The 27,110-nt window shown below is 46.1% G+C and overlaps 1 protein-coding gene across 2 annotated transcripts in view; it reads right to left on the bottom strand.

The window, feature by feature from the left end:
* Positions 1–27,110, bottom strand: part of LOC149451429 (laminin subunit beta-1-like) — a 176,945-nt gene that overhangs the window by 81,334 nt on the left and 68,501 nt on the right. For both annotated transcript variants that reach the window (XM_089690710.1, XM_089690709.1), the window contains exons 4-14: positions 25,129–25,252; positions 21,024–21,097; positions 18,073–18,261; positions 15,016–15,079; positions 14,019–14,221; positions 9,282–9,402; positions 8,994–9,182; positions 7,400–7,579; positions 4,122–4,234; positions 2,004–2,083; positions 1,209–1,365 (exon numbers count right to left, since the gene is read on the bottom strand). In XM_089690710.1, coding sequence (XP_089546836.1) covers positions 1,209–1,365; positions 2,004–2,083; positions 4,122–4,234; positions 7,400–7,579; positions 8,994–9,182; positions 9,282–9,402; positions 14,019–14,221; positions 15,016–15,079; positions 18,073–18,261; positions 21,024–21,097; positions 25,129–25,252 — 1,494 coding nt within the window. The remainder of the gene's footprint in view (positions 1–1,208; positions 1,366–2,003; positions 2,084–4,121; positions 4,235–7,399; positions 7,580–8,993; positions 9,183–9,281; positions 9,403–14,018; positions 14,222–15,015; positions 15,080–18,072; positions 18,262–21,023; positions 21,098–25,128; positions 25,253–27,110) is intronic.

The raw sequence follows: 27,110 nt of genomic DNA, 5'->3' as shown, positions 1-27,110 counted from the left end.
TTATGGACCTTGCTTTGTGCACTGGTGCGCAGTCATGTTGGAACAGGAAGGGGCCATCCCCAAACTCTTCCCACAAAGTTAGGGGCATGAAACTATCCAAAATGTCTTGGTATGCTGACGCCTTAAAAGTTCCCGTCACTGGAACTAGGGGGCCAAGCCCAACCTCTGAAAGACAACCCCACTCCATAATCCCCCCTCCACCAAACTTTACACTTGGCACAATGCAGTCAGGCAAGTACCGTTCTCCTGGCAACCGCCAAACCCAGACACGTCCATCGGATTTCCAGACAGTGAAGCGTTATTGGTCACTCCAGAGAACACATCTCCACTGCTCTAGAGTCCAGTGGCGGCGTGCTTTACACCACGGCATCCGACGCTTTGCATTGCACTTGGTGATGGAAGGCTTGGATGCAGCTGCTCGGCCATGGAAACCCATTCCATGAAGCTCTCTACACACTGTTGTTGTGCTCATGAAGGCCACATGAAGTTTGAAGGCCTTTAGCTATTGACTCTGCAGACAGTTGGTGACTTCTGCGCACTTTGCACTTCAGCATGCGCTGACCCCGCTCTGTCATGTGACGTGGCCTACCACTTGGTGGCTGAGTGGCTGTTGTTCCCAGTTGCTTCCACTTTGTTATAATCCCACTAACAGTTGAGCGTGGAATATTTAGTAGCCAGGAAATGTCACGGATGGACTTATTGCCCAGGTGGCCACCTATCACGGGACCACGCTTGGAGTCACTGAGCTCCTGAGAGCGACCCATTCTTTCACCAATGTTTGTAGAAGCCGTCTGCATGCCTAGGGGCTTGATTGTATACACCTGTGTCCATGGAGGGGATTGGAACACCTGAATCACATGATTTGGAGGGCGGGGCCAATACTTTTGGCAATATAGTGTAGTGTACAAGGCTCATATGCCAAAACAGATAAAAAAGGCTTAAAGCCAAATTCCACCCAAAACTTTTTTTTTCTATAGGGAGAAACAAAGAGCTCACTGTCAGGCTTTTCATCCTGTCCTGGTGACCCCGCCATTCTCGTTTCTTGCCATGGTGTCACAGCGATAAAATGCAAAGGGTCACCCCCCCCACTGGTGTCACAGACAGAAGTGGTAAAGTATCCCCCCGCCTTCTCCAAAACTAAAGTGGTTTATTTTTATATGTACCGTAAAGGTGACCAATACTGGTCCTCAGTGTTTACATAGCATTACCGGTGTTCGGGGGTCAGTTGGGGAGAGCCCCTTGGCGTTCTCCGCCTCGTATGTGTAGTAATCCAGCGGCATGCAGAAGTATCCTGGCCGCACATCTCCGCACTGACGCCCTATGATGTTGGCTCGACATTCACACTGACCGTCCTCCAGGGAACACCTGTGCAGAGGCAAATCATTTATATTTTGAAGATGAATTCCAGGCAAACAGCTCAATACGCAGATGCAAGACGTATAAGGGAGACGTTTTACCTGCCTAAAAATCTGTATTTTTTTCCATCCAGTCCTGACAGTAAAGTCCTGCCTAGCAGGGGAAGGAATCTGATGTTTTTCTGTTGCAGTTTCACTTTCACTTACAGGTCTCAATTACACCACCCCCCCAGCCTGGGCAGTGAAGGAAAAGCAGTAGACTGACAAGTTAATTTCTCTGCCAATCTGTCTCCATCCATTGCTCCTTTTGCTGACTTCTGATTGGCTACTGTGCTGCTTCTCCCTCCCCCTCTTTGAGCTCTGCCATGCATTAGACTGCAAGAGGCTGATATCAGGTCTAATTTGGGTACTTACACAGCTTTCATTAAAAAATATTTATTTAATGATGGTTTATGCTGCATTATGGTGTGCCTTTTACAGCTTTAAGGAGAAGTATGAGCATGTTTAAAGTTGAATTCACCAGTGTGCAGTGACTTTTCGCCCCTGTGTGGGGCGCTATGTGGGGAGTATGGCAAGTATTTGAGTTTTATTTACTTGCTCTCTCCATTAAAACCTTTGAAACTAAAGTCGAATGTCAACTAGACGTACCTGTTGTTATAACCACCTCCGAAATCACAGTCACAAGGCCGACATCCCATTAAGTCATTGCTAAGACCCCAAAACTCTGGCTGTAATTGGGAAAAAAGGACAGTTAAGTAAGCCGTTTCTTTTTATTTATAATCTCCTTTATAATAAAGGAGAAACAGTCAAAAAGGTACTCTCACAACAAACCTGGCACTTGGCACTGAGATACAGAGGTAAGAAGATCTATTATCTCTGCCAACATCCCATTGGCTACCGTGGGCAACACCCCTGAGGAGTTAATGTACGAAAAGTATGGCTGCTGTAGGCAACACCCCTGAGGAGTTGATGTATGATAAGTGTGGCTTCTGTTGGCAACACCCCTGAGGAATTTATATATGATAAGTGTGGCTGCTGTGGGCAACACCCCTGAGGAGTTGATGTATGAAAAGTGTGGCTGCTGTGGGCAACACCCCTGAGGAATTGATGTATGAAAAGTGTGGCTGCTGTGGGCAACACCCCTGAGGAATTGATGTATGAAAAGTGTGGCTACTGTGGGCAACACCCTTGAGGAGCTGATGTATGATAAGTGTGGCTTCTGTCGGCAACAGATCTAAGTGGCTCATGTGTTAAAAGTTTAGCTGCTGCTGGCAACATGCCTAAGGGGCTAATGAAATAAAAGTAAAGCTGCTGCAGGTAGCACCCTTGAAGACGTAATGTATTAAAACGTGGCTACTGTGGGCAACACCCTTGAGGAGTTGATGTATGATAAGTGTGGCTGCTGTGGGCAACACCCCTGAGGAGTTGATGTATGATAAGTGTGGCTGCTGTGGGCAACAACCCTGAGGAGTTGATGTATGATAAGTGTGGCTGTTGTGGGCAACACCCCTGAGAAGTTGATGTATGAAACGTGTGGCTGCTGTGGGCAACACCCCTGAGGAGTTGATGTATGATAAATGTGGCTGCTGTGGGCAACACCCCTGAGAAGTTGATGTATGAAACGTGTGGCTGCTGTGGGCAACACCCCTGAGGAGTTGATGTATGAAAAGTGTGGCTGCTGTGGGCAACACCCCTGAGAAGTTGATGTATGAAACATGTGGCTGCTGTGTGCAACACCCCTGAGGAGTTGATGTATGATAAGTGTGGCTGCTGTGGGCAACACCCCTGAGGAGTTGATGTATGAAAAGTGTGGCTGCTGTGTGCAACACCCCTGAGGAGTTGATGTATGATAAGTGTGGCTGCTGTGGGCAACACCCTTGAGGAGTTAATGTATGAAAAGTATGGCTGCTGTGGGCAACACCCCTGAGGAGTTGATGTATGATAAGTGTGGCTGCTGTGGGCAACACCCCTGAGGAGTTGATGTATGATAAGTGTGGCTGCTGTGGGCAACACCCTTGAGGAGTTAATGTATGAAACATGTGGCTGCTGTGTGCAACACCCCTGAGGAGTTGATGTATGATAAGTGTGGCTGCTGTGGGCAACACCCTTGAGGAGTTAATGTATGAAACATGTGGCTGCTGTGTGCAACACCCCTGAGAAGTTGATGTATGATAAGTGTGGCTGCTGTATGCAACACCCCTGAGGAGTTGATGTATGAAAAGTGTGGCTGCTGTGGGCAACACCCTTGAGGAGTTGATGTATGAAAAGTATGGCTGCTGTGGGCAACACCCCTGAGCAGTTGATGTATGAAAAGTGTGGCTGCTGTGGGCAACACCCCTGAGGAGTTGATGTATGAAAAGTGTGGCTGCTGTGGGCAACACCCCTGAAGAGTTGATGTATGAAAAGTGTGGCTGCTGTGGGCAACACCCCTGAGGAGTTGATGCATGAAACGTGTGGCTGCTGTGGGCAACACCCCTGAGGAGTTGATGTATGAAAAGTGTGGCTGCTGTGGGCAACACCCCCGAGGAGTTGATGTATGATAAGTGTGGCTACTGTGGGCAACACATTTCCAGCATTGAAAGTGTTTCACACTAAAAGTGGGAGTGCTGCCGATATCAACAAACAGGAATCGTTCTTTATTTTTCTAACACACGTTAGAAAATGACAGGTGTAATGTGATTGGTTCCCACAAGAAACGCCTCTACTACTTATGACATAATCGGCCCTCTTGGTTACTAAATGAACAAATCTTTGTCATGCACTCACCAGACACTGGTTACAATATCGCCCCGTCACAAATCTCTTACAGTAGCAGTCACCGCTAATTTGGTCACATGGGCTGTTACCGGCTACAATCCCACGAGGATCACACTGGCATGCTGGGAAAAAAAAAAAGTTTGTAGGGTACAAACATAAAAAAAAAATCTTTAAAGTGTTACTAAACCTACAGCAGTACAATCAGTCTGTAGATGCAGTAAAGCATGCTTGTTATACTCACTGTGGAACCTAAGGGGTTAATCCTCTGCATTGTGTAAAAAGGCTGTTTGATCCTGTCTTCTCTGATCCTCCTTTTGCTGAAATGACCACCTGACACAGACTAAATCCGTAGTCACATGCACATGCTCAGTTTGGTGTATATTGCTAGAGAGGTTTTTTTTTTTCTTTGGAGAGTGCATGTGGTCAGCACAGGGCCAAATGGCACCCCAGATAGAGGGTCAGGGGTTCTGCATCCTCCTAGAGCAGAAAGAAAACTCCTCCTACAAGCTCTAACCAGTGCTCAGCTGAAGTCACAAGACCGCTGATGAGAAAAGGTATTTAGCAGATTATATTTACTAAAATAATTTAATTTCCATGTTGTGTGTACTGTTAACCCTGTACAGGCTGAACCTAAAGGGGGTTAACTGATCTTGCAACCCATAGTAATCCGCGGGATCAGCTTCAGCGGTTGGCAGCCTGTAAGGGGTTAACTGTGCTAAAGTCGCAGATCGGCAAGCTGCTTCTTCAGCCTGAAACCGGCACATGCGCAGTTGCTTCAGGGGATACATATCTTCATGGGTTGGGATACTAATTTTACTGCTACACCGGGGGGCAGCTGTCACTGTGCCGAGAATCCGGGATCACCCCAATAACTGGCCAGGACCTTCGCAGAGCACAGAAGCTCTGCTGGCATCCTGCTCCTGCACCCCCTGTCACGGCGCTATATAAGTACCTGAAATAAATAAATAAATAAATAAATAAAACCGCGTCTTATAGACTTTCATGCAAAGTTGCGTCTCATAGACTTTCATGCAAAAATGCCTTGTAGTGACTTCAATGCAAAATCATGTCTCGTAGACTTTCATTCAAATTCACGTCTTGTAGACTTTCATACAAAAACGACCTCTAGTGAATTTATGCACCCCCCTAGGGACGCCACTGGGCAAAACACATTAAAAACGCACCGGTGTGTTCCGCTGCATTTTCTGATGTGTTTAGCCGCATTCCGGACACATTCCATGCAGAAAAAAATGTCCTCAATTCAGATGAAGTAAGAAAGAGGGGAAAAATGCACAGGAACACAAAAAAAAAACTAAAAACAAACCAAAACAAACCAAAACAAACAAAAAACACCCCCCCTTCCCCCCGAAAAAATGGCCAACTCCATGGGCCACTTGGTCTTTTTCTGCCTTCACTTTTCTATGTTTCTATGTAAAATGCATCTGGAAATGAGACGTTCTGGTGTGAACCGACCCTAAGGCAACACAGGAACACAAAAAAACAAACAAAAAACAAAACAAACAAAAAAACAACCCCCCCCCCCCCCAAAAAAATAAAAGGCCAACTCCATGGGCCACTTGGTCTTTTTCTGCCTTCACTTTTCTATGTTTCTATGTAAAATGCATCTGGAAATGAGACGTTCTCTTGTGAACCGACCCTAAGGCAACACAGGAACACAAAAAAACAAACAAAAAAGAAAACAAACAATCAAAAAAAAACCCCCCCCCCCAAAAAAATAAAAGGCCAACTCCATGGGTCACTTGGTCTTTTTCTGCCGTCACTTTTCTATGTTTCTATGTAAAATGCATCAGCAGAAATGCCTCTGAAAATGAGAAGTTGTGGTGTGAACCGACCCTAAGGCAACACAAAAAAAAAAAAGCTGAAAAAACGCAAAATGCCATTTTGCCTCTGAAAAGTGATTTGAACACAAACAGCTTTACAGAAGCACACCAACCTTGCCACATCTAACTCCTGGTTCACGCCGATGCGTTTTTGCTGCGCTTCTTGTGAAACGCACTACAGTCCATTTAACATGGTTTCCTATGGGACACGTTCACATCTCTGCTTTTTTGAACTGCCGCGTTTTTAGAAAGGGTCAGGGACTTTTTTTTAAATGATAGAGTTCAACGTAGAAGCTGCTGAAATGCATGTAGTGTGTTTTTTCCACGTTTTGCGTTCTTTCTTCTGCTCAGCAGCAAAAAAAATTAGATTTAAAAAAAAAAAAAACAAAAAGAAAAAATGCAAAAAGTGGTAATAACGCAACACGCAGTAAAAACTCCTTTCTGTGTTCGAGCCCCGGTGGGCGGGGCGAAACGCGTGAGTGAGCATGGCTGGAGCAGTCGCTGATTCATGCGTCTGACTTGACCCTTCCCATCAGCTACAAATGGTAAAAACGCCTTTCTGTGGTCAAGCCCCAGTGGGCGGGGCGAAACTCATGAGTAAGCATGGCTGGAGCAGTGGCTGAGGCCAAGCCATTCCTGCTTCTGACTTGGCCCTTCCCATCAGCTACACACGGTAAAAATGCCTTTCTGCTGTCAAGCCCCAGTGGGCAGGACGAAACGCGTGAGTGAGCATTGGTGGAGCAGTGGCTGTGGCCAAACCATTTATGCGTCTGACTTGGCCCTTCCCATCAGCTACACATGGTAAAAACGCCTTTCTATGGTCAAGCCCCTGTGGGCGGGGCGAAATGCATCAGTGGGTGTGGCTGGAGCAGTGGCCAAGCCATTCATGCGTCTGACTTGGCCCTTCCCATCAGCTACAAATGGTAAAAACGCCTTTCTGTGGTCAAGCCCCAGTGGGTGGGGCAAAACGCATGAGTGAGCATTGGTGGAGCAGTGGTAGTGGCCAAACCATTCATGCGTCTGACTTGGCCCTTCCCATCAGCTACACACGGTAAAAATGCCTTTCTGTGGTCAAGCCCCTGTGGGCGGGGCGAAATGCATCAGTGGGTGTGGCTGGAGCAGTGGCCAAGCCATTCATGCATCTGACTTGGCCCTTCCCATCAGCTACACACGGTAAAAACGCCTTTCTGTGGTCAAGCCCCTGTGGGCGGGGCGAAATGCATCAGTGGGTTTGGCTGGAGCAGTGGCCAAGCCATTAATGCGCCTGACTCTTGGGGTTGGTTGAGTGGTGTCCATCTTCCCTTCCCATCAGCTACACAAAAAATTCGCCCAAAAAAGCGCGTGTAAAAACGCAGAGCACAATACAAAAAACATTACATAAAGGGATCAAAAGCAAAAAGCATAGGTGTGAATAGGGCCTCAGAGGAGGATGGGCGGAGTACTCACGCTGACACCCCAGGGGGTCGTTTCTGCTGAGCCCATAGAAATTTTCCTTGCAGCTGTCGCATCGTTCCCCCTTCACGTTTTCCTTGCAGCGGCACTGTCCTGCGATCATCCCCAGGTTGACATTGGTGTGGCTGTCACAGACCCCACCGTCCAAGGAGCCCACCGGATCACAGTCACAGGCTGCAGAATAAAATTGGAAATAATATATTCACTTTCCGGGTCTTTTTAGAAAACTTGAAGGGTTAATTCACCCCGAAACTCATTTTGGGGGCGGTGACATCTCTGCTCTACGCAGGCTGTGCTCAATATGAGGAGCTGACACTCCCCCTGCTGGAGGTTTCTTGTAGTTTATTTTACATTATGGAATAGGAAGGGCGGGGACACACATAGGTGGGCGGGGACATCCAAAACTTCCAGGTGTGCAGGAGCAGAGTCAGGAATTATGGCATTGAGATCTCTCTGTTGGAGTAGCCGAGACATAAAAGAAGGTTGAACCCACCTGGCTCCACCTATAACTAAAATATGACTTTTGAGTGGACTGCTCTTTTAACAAAAACAAAACAGCCACCCCAAAAAAGGTTTGATATACAAATGCAGATCCACATTTGAGTAATCTGCGGGTGGTGTTATCCTTGAAGTGAGCCATATTTTACCAATACCAATACAGGTTTGCTTTAAAAGCTGAAGTTTATAGTGCTTACGATTTGCCCTCCTTGGTTCCCGGCCCGCCCTCCCTCCCCCCATGAACACACTAATGAGATTTTTAAATAAATCCCTTTTCACTACTCGCCGTAATTTAGACCCAGTGACATCATCACTGGGTCTCTGTGCTTCTCTATGCTATCAGATCATGCACTTCTGGGAGGCGCTGTACGCAGCTTCCTGAAAACATCACAGCACCCTGCTTCATTACAGCAGTGGGCTGGCTCTTGGGAGGAGTTATCAAAAATGTCTTGGTGGTGCGGATGTTGGTCTGAATTCATGGGTGTGGCCTGTCACCTGCCTATGGCACTAGTGATGCTGAGCCTGAACTGATTTTTAAATAAATCCCTTTTCACTACTCGCCGTAATTTAGACCCAGTGACATCATCACTGGGTCTCTGTGCTTCTCTATGCTATCAGATCATGCACTTCTGGGAAGCACCAGCAGGGTGCTGTATGCAGCTTCCTGAAAACATCACAGCACGCTGCTTCATTACAGCAGTGGGCTGGCTCTTGGGAGGACTTATCAAAAATGTCTTGGTGGTGCGGATGTCAGTCTGAATTCATGGGTGTGGCCTGTCACGTGCCTATGGCACTAGTGATGCTGAGCCTGAACTAAAATCCAATGAATAAAAGGGGCGGGGCCAAGGACAGACTAGGCTGAGGAGGAAAGAGCGATATGATCCTGGACGTCCTCCAGCCAGGAAACTTTCTACGACTTCTAATGTACATTGTGAGAAGCTCACAGTGTGCAGTGTAATCAGATTAATCCATTTTCAGTATGAGAGAGAAGAATGTCCAACTGTGCAGGGCTGAAGGGAAGGCTGGAAATTAGATTTACCGCCCCCCACGCCCCCGAGCATTTTATTAATGAGCCAGAAGACAAACTCACGGACGCAGGCCGTCTCGGCCCGGATGTCAGACCATGGGTTCAGGTAGTAGAACGGTTTGCAGAGCTCACAGTTGCGTCCCATCGTGTTGTGCTGACAGTCGTCGCATACGCCGCCGCTCACCCCTCCGGTGGCCAGATACACCGCCATGTCAAAGTGGCACCTTACGGAGTGATTGTTACAGTTGCATCCTGGAACACAGAAAAAAAAAACACAAACCCCTTGAAAACCGTTATTCGCTGTGCGCGGCGCTGGCGGCACAGAACGCGATCGGCCGAGCGAAGTCGTACTTTTGCAGGAATGGGGGTTGTCTGGTTCCGCTGGTCTCCAGGGATGATCATGGTGGAAGTCCTGGCACAGCTCACAGTTCAGGCCCGTGGTGTGATGTTTGCAGACACATCGGCCGTGGATCTAGGACAGACAGCGGGCGGGAATTAGTTGATCGTGATAAAGTAAAATCGCGATAAAGCAAACCGCGTCAGTAAATTTCCAGCAGCTGGCAGAAAAAAAAAGCAAAACGCGAAAAAAAAAAACACTACATATGTTTCAGCAGCAAATTTAAAAAAAACTCCCAGCAAAACGCGTCACAAATTTCCAGCAGCTGGCAGAAAAAAAAAGCAAAACGCGAAAAAAAAAACCCTACATGTGTTTCAGCAGCAAATTTAAAAAAAACTCCCAGCCCCTTTCCAAAAACGCGGCAGCTCAAAAAACCATAGAAGTGAATGTGTCCCATAGGAAACCAGTTCAATGGACTGCATTGCGTTTCTGCTAAAAGCACTAAAAAAAATGCATTACCGTGTGTTGCGTTATTACCACTTTTTGCATTTTTTCATTTTTTTTGTTAAAATTAATTTTTTTTTTGCTGCTGGGCAGAAGAAAGAACGCAAAACGTGGAAAAAAAACACTACATGCATTTCAGCAGCTTCTCCATCTATCATTTAAAAAAAGTCCCTGACCCTTTCTAAAAACGCGGCAGCTCAAAAAAGCAGAGATGTGAACGTGTCCCATAGGAAACCATGTTCAATGGACTGCATTGCGTTTCTGCAAAAAGCGCTGAAAAAACGCATCAACGTGAACCAGGGGTTAGGTGTGGCAAGGCTGGTGTGTCTCTGAAAAGCGGTTTGCGTTCAAATCACTTTTCAGAGGCAAAATGTCACCTCCTCACCCTGTAAATGCCACACCAGTGTGCCACAGCCATGTGCGTTGCTCACAGTTGCAGGGCGTTTGCGGTGGATCCCCACTCACGGGTCACTTCTGGCAGGATCACTGTACAGCAGTGCTTCTCAATTATTTTCTGTCATGCCCCCCCTAGGAAGAAGAAAACATTTTGCGCCCCCCCGCGCGACTGTAAATAATATCATTTGTCTATAAAATTGTTATAAGTAGGAATAGTGTCCCATCATTGGTGTCAGTGGGAGGAATAGTGCCCCATCATTGGTGTCAGTGGGAGGAATAGTGCCCCATCATTGGTGTCAGTGGGGGGAATAGTGCCCCATCATTGGTATCAGTGGGAGGAATAGTGCCCCATTATTGGTGTCAGTGGGAGGAATAGTGCCCCATCATTGGTGTCAGTGGGAGGAATAGTGCCCCATCATTGGTGTCAGTGGGAGGAATAGTGCCCCATCATTGGTGTCAGTGGGAGGAATAGTGCCCCATCATTGGTATCAGTGGGAGGAATAGTGTCCCATCATTGGTGTCAGTGGGAGGAATAGTGCCCCATCATTGGTGTCAGTGGGAGGAATAGTGCCCCATCATTGGTGTCAGTGGGAGGAATAGTGCCCCATCATTGGTGTCAGTGGGAGGAATAGTGCCTCATCATTGGTGTCAGTGGGGGGAATAGTGCCCCATCATTGGTGTCAGTGGGGGGAATAGTGCCCCATCATTGGTGTCAGTGGGAGGAATAGTGCCTCATCATTGGTGTCAGTGGGAGGAATAGTGCCCCATCATTGGTGTCAGTGGGAGGAATAGTGCCCCATCATTGGTGTCAGTGGGGGGAATAGTGCCTCATCATTGGTATCAGTGGGAGGAATAGTGCCCATCATTAGTATCAGTGGGAGGAATAGTGCCCCATCATTGGTGTCAGTGGGAGGAATAGTGCCCCATCATTGGTATCAGTGGGAGGAATAGTGCCTCATCATTGGTGTCAGTGGGGGGAATAGTGCCCCATCATTGGTGTCAGTGGGGGGAATAGTGCCCCATCATTGGTGTCAGTGGGAGGAATAGTGCCTCATCATTGGTGTCAGTGGGAGGAATAGTGCCCCATCATTGGTATCAGTGGGAGGAATAGTGCCCCATCATTGGTATCAGTGAGAGGAATAGTGCCCCATCATTGGTATCAGTGGGAGGAATAGTGCCCCATCATTAGTATCAGTGGGAGGAATAGTGCCCCATCATTGGTGTCAGTGGGAGGAATAGTGCCCCATTATTGGTGTCAGTGGGAGGAATAGTGCCTCATCATTAGTATCAGTGGGAGGAATAGTGCCCCATCATTGGTGTCAGTGGGAGGAATAGTGCCCCATCGTTGGTGTCAGTGGGAGGAATAGTGCCCCATCGTTGGTGTCAGTGGGAGGAATAGTGCCCCATCGTTGGTGTCAGTGGGAGGAATAATGCCCCATCATTAGTATCAGTGACACCAATGATGCGGCACTATTCCTCCCACTGACACCAATGACACTTGCTGACCCCTGTTGCAGTATGGTGCTGCTGCAGCCAGCATATGTGGTTGCAGCAGCACCTCTGCACTGCACACTTACCGGCTTTTCCCTCACTCGATTTTCGCGGGTCCGCTCGGCTCCGCCTCCTCACCCGTGATTGGCCGCCTGTGTATCTTTCCTGAGCTACAGTTCTGGCGGCCAATCACCGGTGAGGAGGCAGAGCCGAGCGGCAGGAGTGAGGGAGTGACCGGAGTGACGGAAGGAGCAGCGCTTCCTGGATGGATCATCGTGGGAGCCAGGTAAGTGACAGCAGCCCTCTGCCCACCCCTGTACGCGCCCCCCTTGACGGAGCCTCGGCGCGCCCCACTATTTGAGAAGCACTGGTGTACAGCAATGACAGTAGCTAGTAGACTAAACTGAGCACGTGCAGAGTGACTCCTAGAGCTCTGTACTATTAGCAGACGGATTGGGGACAGCAGAAGAAGGGGAGGATCAGAGAAGTCAGGATCAAACAGCCTTTTTACACAATGCAGAGGATTAACCCCTTAGGTCCCACAGTGAGTATAACAAGCACGCTTTACTGCATCTACAGACTGATTGTACTGTTGTGGGTTTAAAGAAGAATTCCAGATATGGATATTTTTCACATAGTTACAATGGTACACCTTAGACCCATGTGACTACGTATATACCGTATCTGTGGGATCTCTCTAAAAGCTGGAAATGTCTGTATTAGCACTGCTACTCCAGTGATCTCCACTAGTTTCTGGGTCCAGTGCTCAGCAGCTGCCCTGCATTGTGAACACAGGAGGTTGGTTGATCACCACAGGCACCATTCACAGAATGCATTGGATTTTTCAATGAATGCAAATCATTCTCTTAATGGATGAAGTGGAGGTCGTGAATTCTCTGAATGAAACTTGTGCCAAGCAGCCAACCTCCTGTTTTCACAATGCAGCAGGGCAGCCACTGGACATGGGATATGATTTCTGAGGATCCCACAGGTATGGTATATGAATACTTACATTGGTCCGAGGTGAACCAATGTAACCACACTATATCGCCCCAAGAATTGGTTGGCCAGCCTTTCCATGCAACTTTAATGGCCCCCCAGTCTTAGTCCGTAGGGTTCAATATTGAGTTGGCTCCGCCCTTTGCAGCTATAACAGCTTCAACTCTTCTGGGAAGGCCGCCCACAAGGTTTAGGAGGGTGTCTATGGGAAGGTTGGACCATTCTACCAGAAGCACATTTGTCAGGTCAGGCACTGATGTCGGGGGAGGGGGCCTGGCTCGCAGTCTCCGCTCTAATTCATCCCAAAGGTGTTCTATGGGGTTGAGGTCAGGACTCTGTGCAGGCCAGTCAAGTTCCTCCACCCCAAACTGGCTCCTCCATGTCTTTATGGACCTTGCTTTGTGCACTGGTGTGCAGTCATATTGGAACAGGAAGGGGCCATCCCCAAACTCTTCCCACAAAGTTGGGAGCATGAAATTGTCCAAAATGTCTTGGTATGCTGACGACTTAAGAGTTCTCCTGGCATATGCCATACCCAGACACATCCATTGGATTGTCAGAGAAGAGTGATTGGTCACTCCAGAGAACATGTCTCCACTGCTCTAGAGTCCAGTTGCGACGTGCTTTACACCACTGCATCCGACGCTTTGCATTTCACTTGGTGATGTAAGGCTTGGATGCAGCTGCTCGGCCATGGAAACCCATTCCATGAAGCTCTCTACACACTGTTGTTGTGCTCATCTGAAGGCCACACCAAGTTTGGAGGTCTTTAGCTATTGACTCTGCAGACAGTTGGGGACTTCTGCGCACTGTGCGCTTCAGCATGCGCTGACCCCGCTCTGTCATGTGACGTGGCCTACCACTTGGTGGCTGAGTTGCTGTTGTTCCCAGTTGCTTCCACTTTGTTATAATCCCACTAACAGTTGAGCGTGGAATATTTAGTAGCCAGGAAATGTCACGGATGGACTTATTGCCCAGGTGACCACCTATCACGGGACCATGCTTGGAGTCACTGAGCTCCTGAGAGCGACCCATTCTTTCACCAATGTTTGTAGAAGCAGTTTGCATGCCTAGGGGCTTGATTGTATACACCTGTGTCCATGGAGGGGATTGGAACACCTGAATCACATGATTTGGAGGGCGGGGCCAATACTTTTGGCAATATAGTGTATGTAAAAAAGGCCATACCTGGAATTCTTCTTGAATGGGAACACCATGAGACACCCCAAGCTCTACACTGAGGCCTGTTCTATGAATGACTGACTAACTCTGCTTCAGTCTTTGAGAATCTCCACCCAGTGATGAGATTCCAAGTAGATTTCCTCCGCTATTATATGATGACATAAGTTGGGTTACATTACCATTCCTTCCACTCCTCCTTCAATCCCTTCCACGGGGGAGCACTCCGAGGCATGCCCATAACAGAAGCAGCTCCCACGGACCACCAGCTCGTACACTGCGAAATAATACTTCTGTAGGACTTCTGCCCGCTGATCCAACAGATTGTCTCCCAACGTGTGAAGCTTGGTGAAATTGATCCTCAAGTTTGTAATCTGCAGGAGCTCTGTAGAATACAGACCAAGATTTACTAAGAAAGCATTTTCAAGTGGAACTTTAGTCAGAACATCTTAGACCTAACCAGGGGTGGCACTGCCCGAGGGCCCGGGGTCAGTAGGGGGCCCCATGATATGCCCCTGGTACCTTTTATAGGCTTTTTTGGGTGTGGTATGAGTGTGGGCAAGGACATAGGGTCCCCATGAGCCCCTATTGGCCGGGGGCCCCATGAGTTGACAGTCCACCCCTGGCCCTAACAGGTCACTTCAGGCTGGCTACATATTGCAGGTATAGCTATGTGAAAAAATATGTGCCTATACTGTTTAAGGCACAGCTCTGCACATGCTCAGTCGCTCTCTATTCTCAGCACTGTGCCTAAAATCAGAGCCACTAGAGGTCGATCAGCTTTACAATTTACTGTTGATGTAGGAGGAAGAAAGCAACAGGAATGACAATGACCATGTGGAGGGAACACAGATTAGGGAAGGAGAAAAGAAAAGCAGGAGAGAGGACAGGACAAACTCTGCTGCCAGGAAGACACAAATGAGTTAAATCGGAGTCCCCCCCCCCCCCAAACAAAATAAGTAAAAGTTAGTAGCTACAAATACTGTAGCTGTTGACTTTTAATATTAGGGCACTTACCTGTCCAGGGATCCAGCAGTGTCCTCACTCGAGCCCATTCTTCAATCATCTATTGACTGCTGGCGCCACCATCTTAACTAAGGGAACCTGGCAGTGAAGCCTTGCGTATTCACAGCCAATTTCCTACTGCGTATGCATGAAGTGTTATAACGGGGGACCTACCTTGTATCTCCAAGCTGTAGGGATCTTCTACTTTGATAGCTGGATCAAGGACTTTGAAAATCACCTGAAAAAAATGAACAGCTGAATGTTCAATTGCAAATTTTTTTTTTTTAGAAGAGTTCATATTCCGTTTGGATATAAAAATTGTATAGTTTTTTCCAGGGATTTTTTTCCTCAGAAAATAGGTGCAGAAACTCAACCATGACCCCCCTCACCCCAAACACACCCTCCAAACCGCATCAAATAGTGGGTTTGGTCAGATTTCACTAACGATGGGAGAGTCTTAAAGGGGCATTAAATACCAGGAGTGCATTGCGTACAGAGTGCAGAGTTTGGTGGGGGTTACACACAGAGAGCAGAGTCCAGGGATGTGCTATGTGCAAAGTGCAGAGTTTAGAGGTGCGCTGCATACAGAGTGCAGAGTTCAGGGGTGCGCTGCATACAGAGTGCAGAGTTCAGGGGTGCGCTGCATACAGAGTGCAGAGTTCAGGGGTGCGCTGCATACAGAGTGCAGAGTTCAGGGGTGCGCTGCATACAGAGTGCAGAGTTCAGGGGTGCGCTGCATACAGAGTGCAGAGTTCAGGAGTGCACTTCATACAGAGTGCAGAATTCATGGGTGCGCTACACAAATAGTGCAGAGTTCATGGGTGCGCTACACAAATAGTGCAGAGTTCATGGGTGCGCTACACAAATAGTGCAGAGTTCAGGTGTGCGCTACACAAATAGTGCAGAGTTCAGGTGTGCGCTACACACATCCCACACATCCCTGGAGTTCATGGGTGCGTTACACAATGAGTGCAGAGTTCAGGGGTGCGCTACACACAAAGTGCAGAGTTCAGGAGTGCGCTACACACAAAGTGCAGAGTTCAGGAGTGCGCTACACACAGAGTGTTGAGTTCAGTGGTTCACTACACAAAGAGTGCAGAGTTTTGCCTTCTTCCACAGCTGCTTACCTCTGCATCCCCCATCCGCATCTCATTTTTTTTTGGAAGAGTTCATATTCCATTTTTTAATGGAAGTTATAATTGTATAGAAATGCCCGCAGCGGAAAAAGAAGAAAAGAATTAGCGCAGGGCAGGCATGACTAGGCCCAGAGTGGGAAGGAAGATGTGTAAGGGTTAATGTTAGTATTAGGGTTGGTAAAGGATAGCTGGGGGATCTGGTTGGTAGAGGAGAGTGTAGGTGGGGTCTCCTGCACTTTAGGGTGGAGTGTTCTGGGGAGGGGCGTCAGTTGGGAGCTGGACGTGGGAAAGAGAGCTTCCCTCCCGCCCGCCCTGTTTGGTGAATGTTGTGTTCCTCCTGGGGGGGGGGGTGATTTTGGTTCCTGGGCGGTGGTTGGTCTTTGGAGGCGGTTCTTATCTTGGAGGTACAAAATGGTGTGGGACCCATCGTTGGTATGGTGTGCCCGGGAACATTCCCAGTTAACCGAGGTTTAACTGGAAGGTGGTGGTGCTGCACTGCGGACAGTATGGTTGTCTCCGAGCTGGTTGGTTGCGGCTGGAGGCCTAGTGGAATATGGTTGTCCGCAGGTGCATTTCGGATCGTTTTGGGGGTGCCTTCAAAGACCAACGACAACTCTTTATGTTTTCTGTTATAAGGAATGGTTGATGTGTTTAAACTTGATTGGTTAATAAAAGGCCGTGCTGGCCATTTACTCCAAAATTGGTGTTGTGTTTTCTGTAAGTATAGTAAGTAAAGGGGATTGGTATGGAAGGGTAATGGTGGTGTAGTGGGGTCTGGATGAACCTATCTCGGGTGCACTAGTCAAGTTTTGTCCAGGGCTTTTTTTCTCAGAAAATAGGTGCAGAAACTCAACTACAACCAACCTACCCCCACACACACCCTCCAAACCACATTAAATAGTGGGTGTGGTCAGATTTCACTAACAGTGGGAGAGTCTTAAAGAGGCATTAAATACCAGGAGTGCATTACGTACAGAGTGCAATGTGTACAAAGTGCAGAGTTCAGGGGTGCGCTTCACATAGAGTGCAGAGTTCAGGAGTGTGCTGCATACAGAGTGCAGAATTCAGGAGTGCGGTGCATACAGAGTGCAGAGTTCAAGGGTGCGCTACACACCGAGTGGATTTCAGGGGTGCGCTACACACAGAGTGCATAGTTAAGGGGTGCGCTACACACAGAGTGCAGAGTTCAGGGGTGCGCTACACACAGAGTGCAGAGTTCAGGGGTGCGCTACACACAGAGTGCAGAGTTCAGGGGTGCGCTACACACAGAGTGCAGAGTTCAGGAGTGCGGTGCATACAGAGTGCAGAGTTCAGGGGAACGCTACACGCAGAGTGGAGAGTTCAGCCTTCTTCCACAGCTGCTTACCTCTGCATCCCCCATCCACATCTCACTCCCCCCCCTCAGCTCTGACCTCCACTGCACTCATCTTCCCAACCCCCCCCCCTCTTTAAAAGCTCCAACATCTGCCACACGTCTTACCTTTGTTGCTGTATTAAGCTCACGCAGGCTCTAGTACCTCCCCATACACTGTACATGGCTCCACCTCTATCACTTGCAGGGAGATCATTCAGTGGGGTGTTGGCATCCTCACTGCACCCTGAGCACCTGCATCTCCCTTGTCCCCATCCTGCACTCAGTGGGATTTGCTCAGGAGATCAGATCTGTAGGAGTCATTGGGAGACAAGCTATCACTTGTAAACACAGAAGCTGGGCTTCTGTGTTTACAAGTGATAGTGGTGATCAGGGAGCAGAGGGCCTGAGTCAGAGGTGGTGGAACAGAGTTCAACCATGTTCCAGCTGAGAAAAAACCTTGGTTTTGTCCCGGTTTGTCTTCAATCTGGAAGTTGGATTACTCAAAAGTAATAACCTGCAAGGGACAATGGACCAATCAGCATATCAGCTGATATAATTTTAATCATTTTAATAAATCACTTTGGGTGGGTGGATCAAAAATGGGCAACTTCAGGGTAGCAAGCATAGGAGCTGTCAAGAGGTTTAAGTAATGACTTAAACCTCTTGACAGCTTTTATGCTTGCTACCCTAAAGTTGCCCATTAATTTCTGGTTTCATAGCCCCATGGTGGTAAACACTGACCTCTCCTTCCGTGGACGGCTCAATATCTGAATATCTCTGATCACAAATCACGTCATCGATCTTCTGCAAGGCATGAACTGGGACCCCCGGAAACATTTTGGTGCAATTATAGGAGAAATACCGATAAACTTTCCAAGTGCGCCCAAAATCTGCCGACCTCTCGATCAACATGGCGGCTGGTCGGAACGTCTGCAAAAAACATAAAAGTGACTCATTTAGGAAGGTTCTGCAATGTACTGCTATGGTCCAATCAAAAACCTTATCAACTACAGACAGGTAGCTGGTGTTCTAGAAAGCTTGTTGCTATCACATAATGTCCTCTTATGGGTTTGGTATCATTGGCCATCTTGACTGGGTGGACTGGGATGACAACTTCAGTGCTCTAAGATGGAGAACTGAGTGATCACATGACTGCTGATCACCCAACTCTCGGTCTGTTCCAAGTCATAGTGCACTGAGAGGTGGAGCCAACTGTCAATTAGGTAGCCAGGATGATACCAACAATATTGTCGGGATCCTTCCTGAGCCTGCAGAGGCTCTGTCCCAAGTGTCAGAGGACTCACTGTTTCTGTTTCACTTCCAATACTTAAATGACCACCACGCCTTACTGCTCTCTTAGGAGTGGGGTAGTCCAAATGCACCAAACACTGAAAGAACAAAAAGAGGGCGCACCAGCCTAGCACATGACCTTTATACACCATTTATTGATCAAATGAAACCAATAATTATACTCACAAACCAACATGTATACATGCTCATCAAGAAACTCTGAGACTGCTGCACAATCTTCTTACCAAGGGAAGAAGCCACACAGGTCTACAGAAGCTAACGGGTTTCGAGGAGGTGTCCCCACTGTCAGGAATGGACTTGCCAATAATGGTGGGACTCACCTGCCTTGTGGGCTGCAGTACCAGGGCTGGCCAGCGGGTGCTCTCAGCAATCAGAGACTCACCCCTGCAATCAGCCAAACACCTGAAGCTGATTGCAGGGGTTGTATTTAAGGAATGGCCAGACTCACAGTCAGGGTCTTGGTGTGTGTTTTTCCATGGGCCCCTGTACCTTGTATCCTGTATTCCTGTTCCTGTTCCTGTCTGACTTGTTGCCGACCTTGCCTGATTCTGACCTCTGCTGACTTCTCCTGCTTGATCCCTGGCTTGTGACTCTGACCATTCTCTGCCTGACCCTCTGTACCGCGCTGCCCGTGAGTTACTGAACCCAGCTTGTGTCCCCAACCACTCTCCCGCCTGTTCCTGGTACTCCGTTTGCCCGTTTGCTACTGACCCGGCCTGCCTGACTACTCTTTGTATTGTATGTATTGGTATCGGTGGGTGGTTTGGTTTGGTTTGTTTGCACTGTGTTTATGTTTAGTTTTGCACTGCGTTTTGTATTGTTAGTCTTAATAAATTATATTGTTTATACCATATCTGAAGCCTGCGTTTCCCTGTGTCAGTCCACACCCCTCTGGTCATACCTGGAGCCCTGACACCCTCTTTCTCAGAAGCAAGTGGTCAAGTATGCCATTCGGTCCAGGTGCTGTATTCACCTTTATTCTGTCTAAATATTTTTGGATCATATCAGTTGTGAGCCAATGTGGATCATCTGGAGTTGTGTCAATACCCTGCCCATTATGGACAAGAGGCCTCCATGCTCCTTTGTATACACAGAGCTGAAGAAGGGATTTAATAAATTTGCCTTCTCTTTGTCCCCAGTCACCCCCTCTAGATTATTTTGTAAAGGGCCTACATGCTCGGACCGAACCTTTTTACTATTAATATATTTGAAGAATTTTTGGGGGTTGGTCCTGCTATCTTTTGCAATCTGTCGTTTGTTTTCAATTTTTTTATTTCCTTTTTGCATAAACTGTTATATTCTTTGTAATGTTTAAACGATGATAGCGTTCCTTCATTTTTATATTTAATAAAAGCTTTTTTCTTATTATCTATAGCTTTTTTTTAACTTTGGCCGTAAGCCACATAGGTTTGATTTTTAGCCTTTTAATTTGTTGCCCATGGGAATATATTTTGCAGTGTGTTCACATACAGTCTTTTTAAAGAACTCCCATTTTCTGTGTTGTGTTCATCTATACTAATATATCCTTCCCAGTCTAAGTTTTGGAGATCAACTCCCAACTGGGAAAATTAGCTCTCTTAAAGTTGAGCGTTTTTATATTTACAGTATGTGCTAAACATAAATGAAATCATGTTATGGTCACTGCTACCCAGATGTTCTTTTATATGGACATTCGTAATAAGCTCCGCATGGTTTGAGATTTGCCAGGTCCAGCAGAGCTTCATTCCTAGTTGGGGCCTCTATGAACTGTACCATAAAATTATCCTGTAGTAGGTTTATAAATGTTTGCCCTTTAACTGTTCCTGCAGTACCATTACTCCAGTCAATTTCCGGGTATTTAAAATCCCCCATTATTATCACTGTCCCAGCCCTTGCAGCCCTTTCTATCTGTGCAAGGAGCTGAGTCTCCACCTCCTCATTAACACTGGGAGGCCTATAACAAACTCCAATGATTACCTTTGTAGTACACCCTCCATGTGCAGTTCCACCCATAATGTGGGCTGGGTCTAATAAATATGCATGCAATGTCATAGATCTAGTGAACATACATGTACACAATATCATAGATACTATGAGAAATAATGTTGCAACGATTGTAATGCAGTATAAATACACACTAATGATGCCAGAATTGCCTCGTGGACATGCAGATTTGGCTTTTTGTTTCTCCACTATTTTGTGTCATACCAATACAAACAAAATAAAGAAGCATGAGAACGCCGAAACATTTGTAAATGCAACAATTTTCTTGGCGAAGTGTTGCATTACCTGACAGACATCCGGGGGGGCCAATATTTCTGGCCACGTTTTTGTAGTTGGGTTTAGATACACTTTAAGATATTTGTTTTATAAAGTGACATGTCTTCTTTAAATTACAGTACCTTGAATTTTAGGATGAGATGTGTAAAGTGGAATTCTGCTTCCAAATCGAGCCGAATGCTTACTGTTTCCACTCCTAGAAACAAAGACATTGAATCATTAAAGGAACACATTTGAAGAGAATGAATTGTGCTTTAGCAAACAGTATTTTTCATGGACAGGTCTGAATGGGGACAGTCTATGTAAGGGGGCACTCTGATGGGGACAGTCCATGTAAGGGGGTACTCTGATGGGGACAGTCCATGTAAGGGGGCACTCTGATGGGGACAGTCCATGTAAGGGGGCACTCTGATGGGGACAGTCCATGTAAGGGGGCACTCTGATGGGGACAATCCATGTAAGGGGGGCACTCTGATGGGGACAATCCATGTAAGGGGGCACTCTGATGGGGACAATCCATGTAAGGGGGGCACTCTGATGGGGACAGTCCATGTAAGGGGGCACTCTGATGGGGACAGTCCATGTAAGGGGGGCACTCTGATGGGGACAGTCCATGTAAGGGGGCACTCTGATGGGGACAGTCCATGTAAGGGAGCACTCTGATGGGGACAGTCCATGTAAGGGGGCACTCTGATGGGGACAGTCCATGTAAGGGGGCACTCTGATGGGGACAATCCATGTAAGGTGGCACTCTGATGGGGACAATCCATGTAAGGGGGCACTCTGATGGGGACAATCCATGTAAGGGGGCCCTCTGATGAGGACACCTGATGTAAGGGGCTCTCTGATTGGGATAACTGTTCATATGTAAGGGGGCACTTCAATGGGGACACCTGATGCGCACTCTGGGGACTCCTGATGTAAGAGAGCAATCTGATGGGGACTCCTGATGTAAGAGGACAATCTGATGGGGACACCTGATGTAAGAGGGCAATCTGATAGGGACACCTGATGTAAGAGAGCAATCTGATGGGGACACCTGATGTAAGGGGGCACTCTGATGGGGACAATCCATGTCAGGGGGCACTCACAATATATATATAATTATTTATTTTAAATATATTGAATACGGCCAAAATTGCAAAATTGTAGTATTTAAAATATATGTCAATATATTTGGGAAGAATATTTTAAAAATATATTCTTCAGATTTATTTTGACTTATAAAAAAAGTCATTTTAACATAATATTCACATATATTTGTAAATGCATTCCAAAAAATTTAGATTAAATGTATTTTTAAAGACATACAGCATATTTGAAAATGTATTTATAAAAAATATTTTTCTTATATTTTGTAATATATAATAAAATGGACTTTAACATACAGTATGTATATATATATACAGTATATATATATATATATACACATATATATATATATATATATATATATATATATATATATAAATAAATATATATATATATATATATATATATATATATATATATAACTATTTTTTTTTAAATATATTGAATGCGGCCAAAATTGTAGTATTTCAAATATATGTCAATATATTTGGGAAGAATATTTTAAAAATATATTTGAAATATATTTTTTTTCCATGTGGGTAAGAAGTCTTCCCTTTCATTTTACTAGTTTCCTAAATTGTCAGAGTTCCAATTCGGATTCCACTTTTATCTGAAAAGGTGCCCAGGGCACTAGGAAGGGTTAATGACGTGGCTCGGAGCCAGCAGACTGCTAGCCGCCTGCCCAGCGTGACCCATTGATACTTCGATCCCATTCGGTCCCCTGTGCTTTTGTGCCAGGCAAGTGTTTAATGACATGCAAATGTATGTAAATAAGGTTTTAATAGGGAGATTTAGAGCAATTAAAAGCAATTTATTACAATGTTCAAAGGAAGTAAGCTCTGTCCCTGTCACGCCAGCCTGTTCAATCATTGGAGGTCCTGTAGTTGGTGTTTAGGAAGGAATCAAACAAATGATGGCAAATTGGGTGGGCAAATCGGAGTTCATTGTTTAGTAACTTTTTTTGGCAACCAAATGTTACTACAGGGATGCTGGGGAGATGGGTGGGGGGGAATTGTAATACCACATTGAATACTGAAAAGAGAACTGTGGCCTTTCATCGAAAAAATAAATATATAATAAAACTTTACTCTAGGGCCGGGCCTTTTGGCCGGGACCAGAGAAATTTTTTTATTCTTGGCTGAACTTCCCGCCGTAGTACTACACTATGGCACAAAGCGACTGGGCCCTGGCGTTCTGCCACCGGGCTACAAGGGAGGAGCCCCCGGGCTTGGGGCTGCTCAGTGTAAAATGCCCGGACTATTTTTTTTTTCCCAGCCCGAGCCCGCAGGCAGCCAAAGGTACAAGCAAATCCTCCAATCCCAGAGGACGCCATTTTTGGAGAAACGCACGTCGAGCTGAGCTTTCTGTGATGTCATCGTGTTCTGGCCGGTGGTCGGGAATTTGAAAGGTTTACACTGCCTTTATGCACCTTATCTATGTAAGTGCAATACTTTAATACATTTTTTGCTGGTTTATCGGGTCACACTATGAAGTTTTCTTCTTCTGTTTTAAACCTTTCCTTTTTTTTCCTTCTTTTATGCAGTAGTATTTATTTGCTTTATTATTGTTGATGATTTTTTAGTGTAGAGCGCACTCATTTTTTTTATATGTTTTGTATTTTCTGGTGTTCAGGGAAAGAGTAGCAGCAGTTCACTAATTGTTTCACTATGGTTTCAGAATATATATATTTTTCACACATTTATTCACATATTGTATTGTCTGGGGTGTAATGCAGGTTTTTTCCCTTTTTTTAACCACTTCCCATCCGTCCCATGTATATAAACAGCCGGACGGGAGCAGTGCGGGGGGGAGTGGCCGTTTATAAACATCCTTCTCGCTCCCTGCTTGTGAGCGCTCCCTGGGAGCTCGCAGCACTGCGATCTGGTGCCCGATCGTTGTACGGGACCTCTGTGTGAGGTCCCGATCATGTGATCACTGATTGGCCAATCAGTGATCACATGAATAATAGTAAGCAAGATGTCACTTCTGACATCATTGCTTACTACCAGGGGCGGACTGACAACTCATGGGGCCCCCGGGCAATAGGGGATCATGGGGCCCCTGTGTCCTCGCCCACACGCAAACCACACCTAAAAAAGCCTATGAAAGGTACCAGGGGCATTTCATGGAGCCCCTTACTGACCCCGGGCCCTCGGGCAGTGCTCAAGTTTCCAAATGGTCAGTCCGCCTCTGCTTACTACGTGTGAAATCTGTGAATGATCACAGAGATTACAGGGTACAGGGCTATTCAAAACAGCCTAGTACCATGTGACAAGCTGTGACCAATCACAGCTCTCACAGTATTTCTCAATGGCTGCAAGAATGCAACCAGAGAAAAGGAGAAATGATTGCTTTTACTGCCTTTATGGGTATAAAAGCAATCAGTGTAAAAAAAAAAAAAGAAAACGAATCAACCCCCTACAAGTAGTACAGTGTCACTATGGTGATATTGCACTGCTAGGGTGACAGTATGTAAAAAAAAAACATAAATAATAATATAAAAAATTAAATAATGTAAAAAAAATGTTTTACATTATAATTTTTGGTTATAAACTAATTAGTTTTTTTGTTTTTTTCACTAAAAAGATAACTGAATACATTTTGGCCAAGATTTATGAAGAAAAATTATTTATTTGCAAAGTTTTATAAGAAAAACATTTTTTTAAAAAAATATTTGGATTTTTCATTTATATAGCAAAAAAAAAAAAATCCCAGTGGTGAATAAATACCACCAAAATAAAGTTTTATCTGTCAAAAAAATACAAAAAAATTCATATGGGTATAGTGTTGCATGACCGCGCAATTGTCATTCAAAGTGTGTATAGCGCTGAAAGCTGAAAATTGGCCTGGGCAGGAAGGGGGGGAAAGTGTCTGGACTGGAAGTGGCTAAATCCTGACTTTTATTGCAAAAAGTCGAGCTTTGCCCCACTCTTTCCTACCTCTTAAGCATTTCCAAAGAAATTCCAGAGGCAGAAGGGAATACATCCCTAATACTGCTGAATGTTTAGGCCTGCAATGTTCACTGATGGCAATATTTACGTGTTCAGCGTATGGTCAGTGTGAATTCCTCATGCGTTTGGTTTAATTTAAAGACAACTGGAATATGTCACGTGACCTCTAGTGTTAACCCCTTACCATTCTCGGATTGCCACCATGTCTTCTCTCCATCGGGTCCTGCCAGGTAAATGACATTTTGGATTCTGTGGCTTCCCCTTTGGTAGGGCACCCGTGAGTCACAGATGAAACATTTCTCCGACTCCTTTAATGCAAAAATATACAATGAATATAACAAATTCCTACAGACACAGGTAGTGTATTTACAGACTCTATAAAGAAGATATTGGCAAATATCTATAATAATAGGAAGATAGACCAGTGCCAGCATTACAGAAATATTGAACAGTATCAGGAAGAGCATGAGTATTAGCAGAGAAAACCACAATTTTAGAGCAGCCTTTCTCAACCAGGGTGTCCAGGCACCCTGGGGTGCCTTGAGGCTTCTTCAGGGGTGCCTTGAGGCTTCTTCAGGGATGCCTTGAGACTTCTTCAGGGGTGCCTTGGCAAAATGTCTAGAAATTGGCCAAAACTTGTATACAAGCCAGTCGGTGGGACAAGCCTGCCTTTTAGTTACACAAAGCCACAGGTTTCCATTGTACACCATTACGACCTTCTAGCCTTCTTACAACCAATGACATCATCAGTTGATAAGGAGGATGTCAGCTGCCTGCACAACATCCTAGTTTGACCCTCCCCCGCCCCTCTCCATCAGTGCTGGGGTCGCATTAGCTCAGTGATGGAGAAAAACTGAGGGAGAAGAGAAACACTGGAATAATAGTCAGTACCAGTGTGCAAAAGTGTATTTGCTTCAGAAGAATAAATCACCTCTAATGTTGGGTGTCCTACATGTGTGGGTGTTGCTGCGTTATATAAAACTATTAGAATCGTTTTTCACATTTTAGAATGGAGTGCCCTTTTAAAATTATGGGCAGGCTAGAGGCACCCTATTTCTGAATGGGGTGCCTCAAGACTGTCCATAATTTTAAAGGGTGCCTCGGGACTGTCCATAATTTTAAAGGGTGCCTCGGGACTGTCAATAATTTTAAAGGGTGCCTCGGGAATGTCCATAATTTTAAAGGGTGCCTCGGGACTGTCCATAATTTTAAAGGGTGCCTCGGGACTGTCAATAATTTTAAAGGGTGCCTCGGGAATGTCCATAATTTTAAAGGGTGCCTCGGGACTGTCCATAATTTTAAAGGGTGCCTCGGGACTGTCCATAATTTTAAAGGGTGCCTGGGGACTGTCCATAATTTTATAGGGTGCCTCGGGACTGTCCATAATTTTAAAGGGTGCCTGGGGACTGTCCATAATTTTAAAGGGTGCCTCGAGACTGTCCATAATTTTAAAGGGTGCCTCGGGACTGTCCATAATTTTAAAGGGTGCCTCGGGACTGTCCATCATTTTGAAGGGTGCCTCGGGACTGTCCATAATTTTAAAGGGTGCCTGGGGACTGTCCATAATTTTATAGGGTGCCTCGGGACTGTCCATAATTTTAAAGGGTGCCTCGGGACTGTCCATAATTTTAAAGGGTGCCTCGAGACTGTCTATAATTTTAAAGGGTGCCTCGGGACTGTCCATCATTTTAAAGGGTGCCTGGGGACTGTCCATAATTTTAAAGGGTGCCTGGGGACTGTCCATAATTTTATAGGGTGCCTCGGGACTGTCCATAATTTTAAAGGGTGCCTCGGGACTGTCCATAATTTTAAAGGGTGCCTCGGGACTGTCCATAATTTTAAAGGGTGCCTCGGGACTGTCCATAATTTTAAAGGGTGCCTCGGGACTGTCCATAATTTTAAAGGGTGCCTCGGAACTGTCCATAATTTTAAAGGGTGCCTCGGGACTGTCCATAATTTTAAAGGGTGCTTCGGGACTGTCCATAATTTTAAAGGGTGCCTGGGGACTGTCCATAATTTTATAGGGTGCCTCGGGACTGTCCATAATTTTAAAGGGTGCCTCGGGACTGTCCATAATTTTAAAGGGTGCCTGGGGACTGTCCATAATTTAATAGAGTGCCTCGGAACTGTCCATAATTTTATAGGGTGCCTCGGGACTGTCCATAA

Source organism: Staurois parvus, unplaced genomic scaffold (genome assembly GCF_062004578.1).
Source record: "Staurois parvus isolate SC_StPar_1 unplaced genomic scaffold, SC_StPar_1.0 ptg000540l, whole genome shotgun sequence".
Lineage (NCBI taxonomy): Eukaryota > Metazoa > Chordata > Amphibia > Anura > Ranidae > Staurois > Staurois parvus.
Note: the sequence above shows the minus strand (reverse complement) of the source record. Positions and strands in the feature narration are given on the sequence as shown.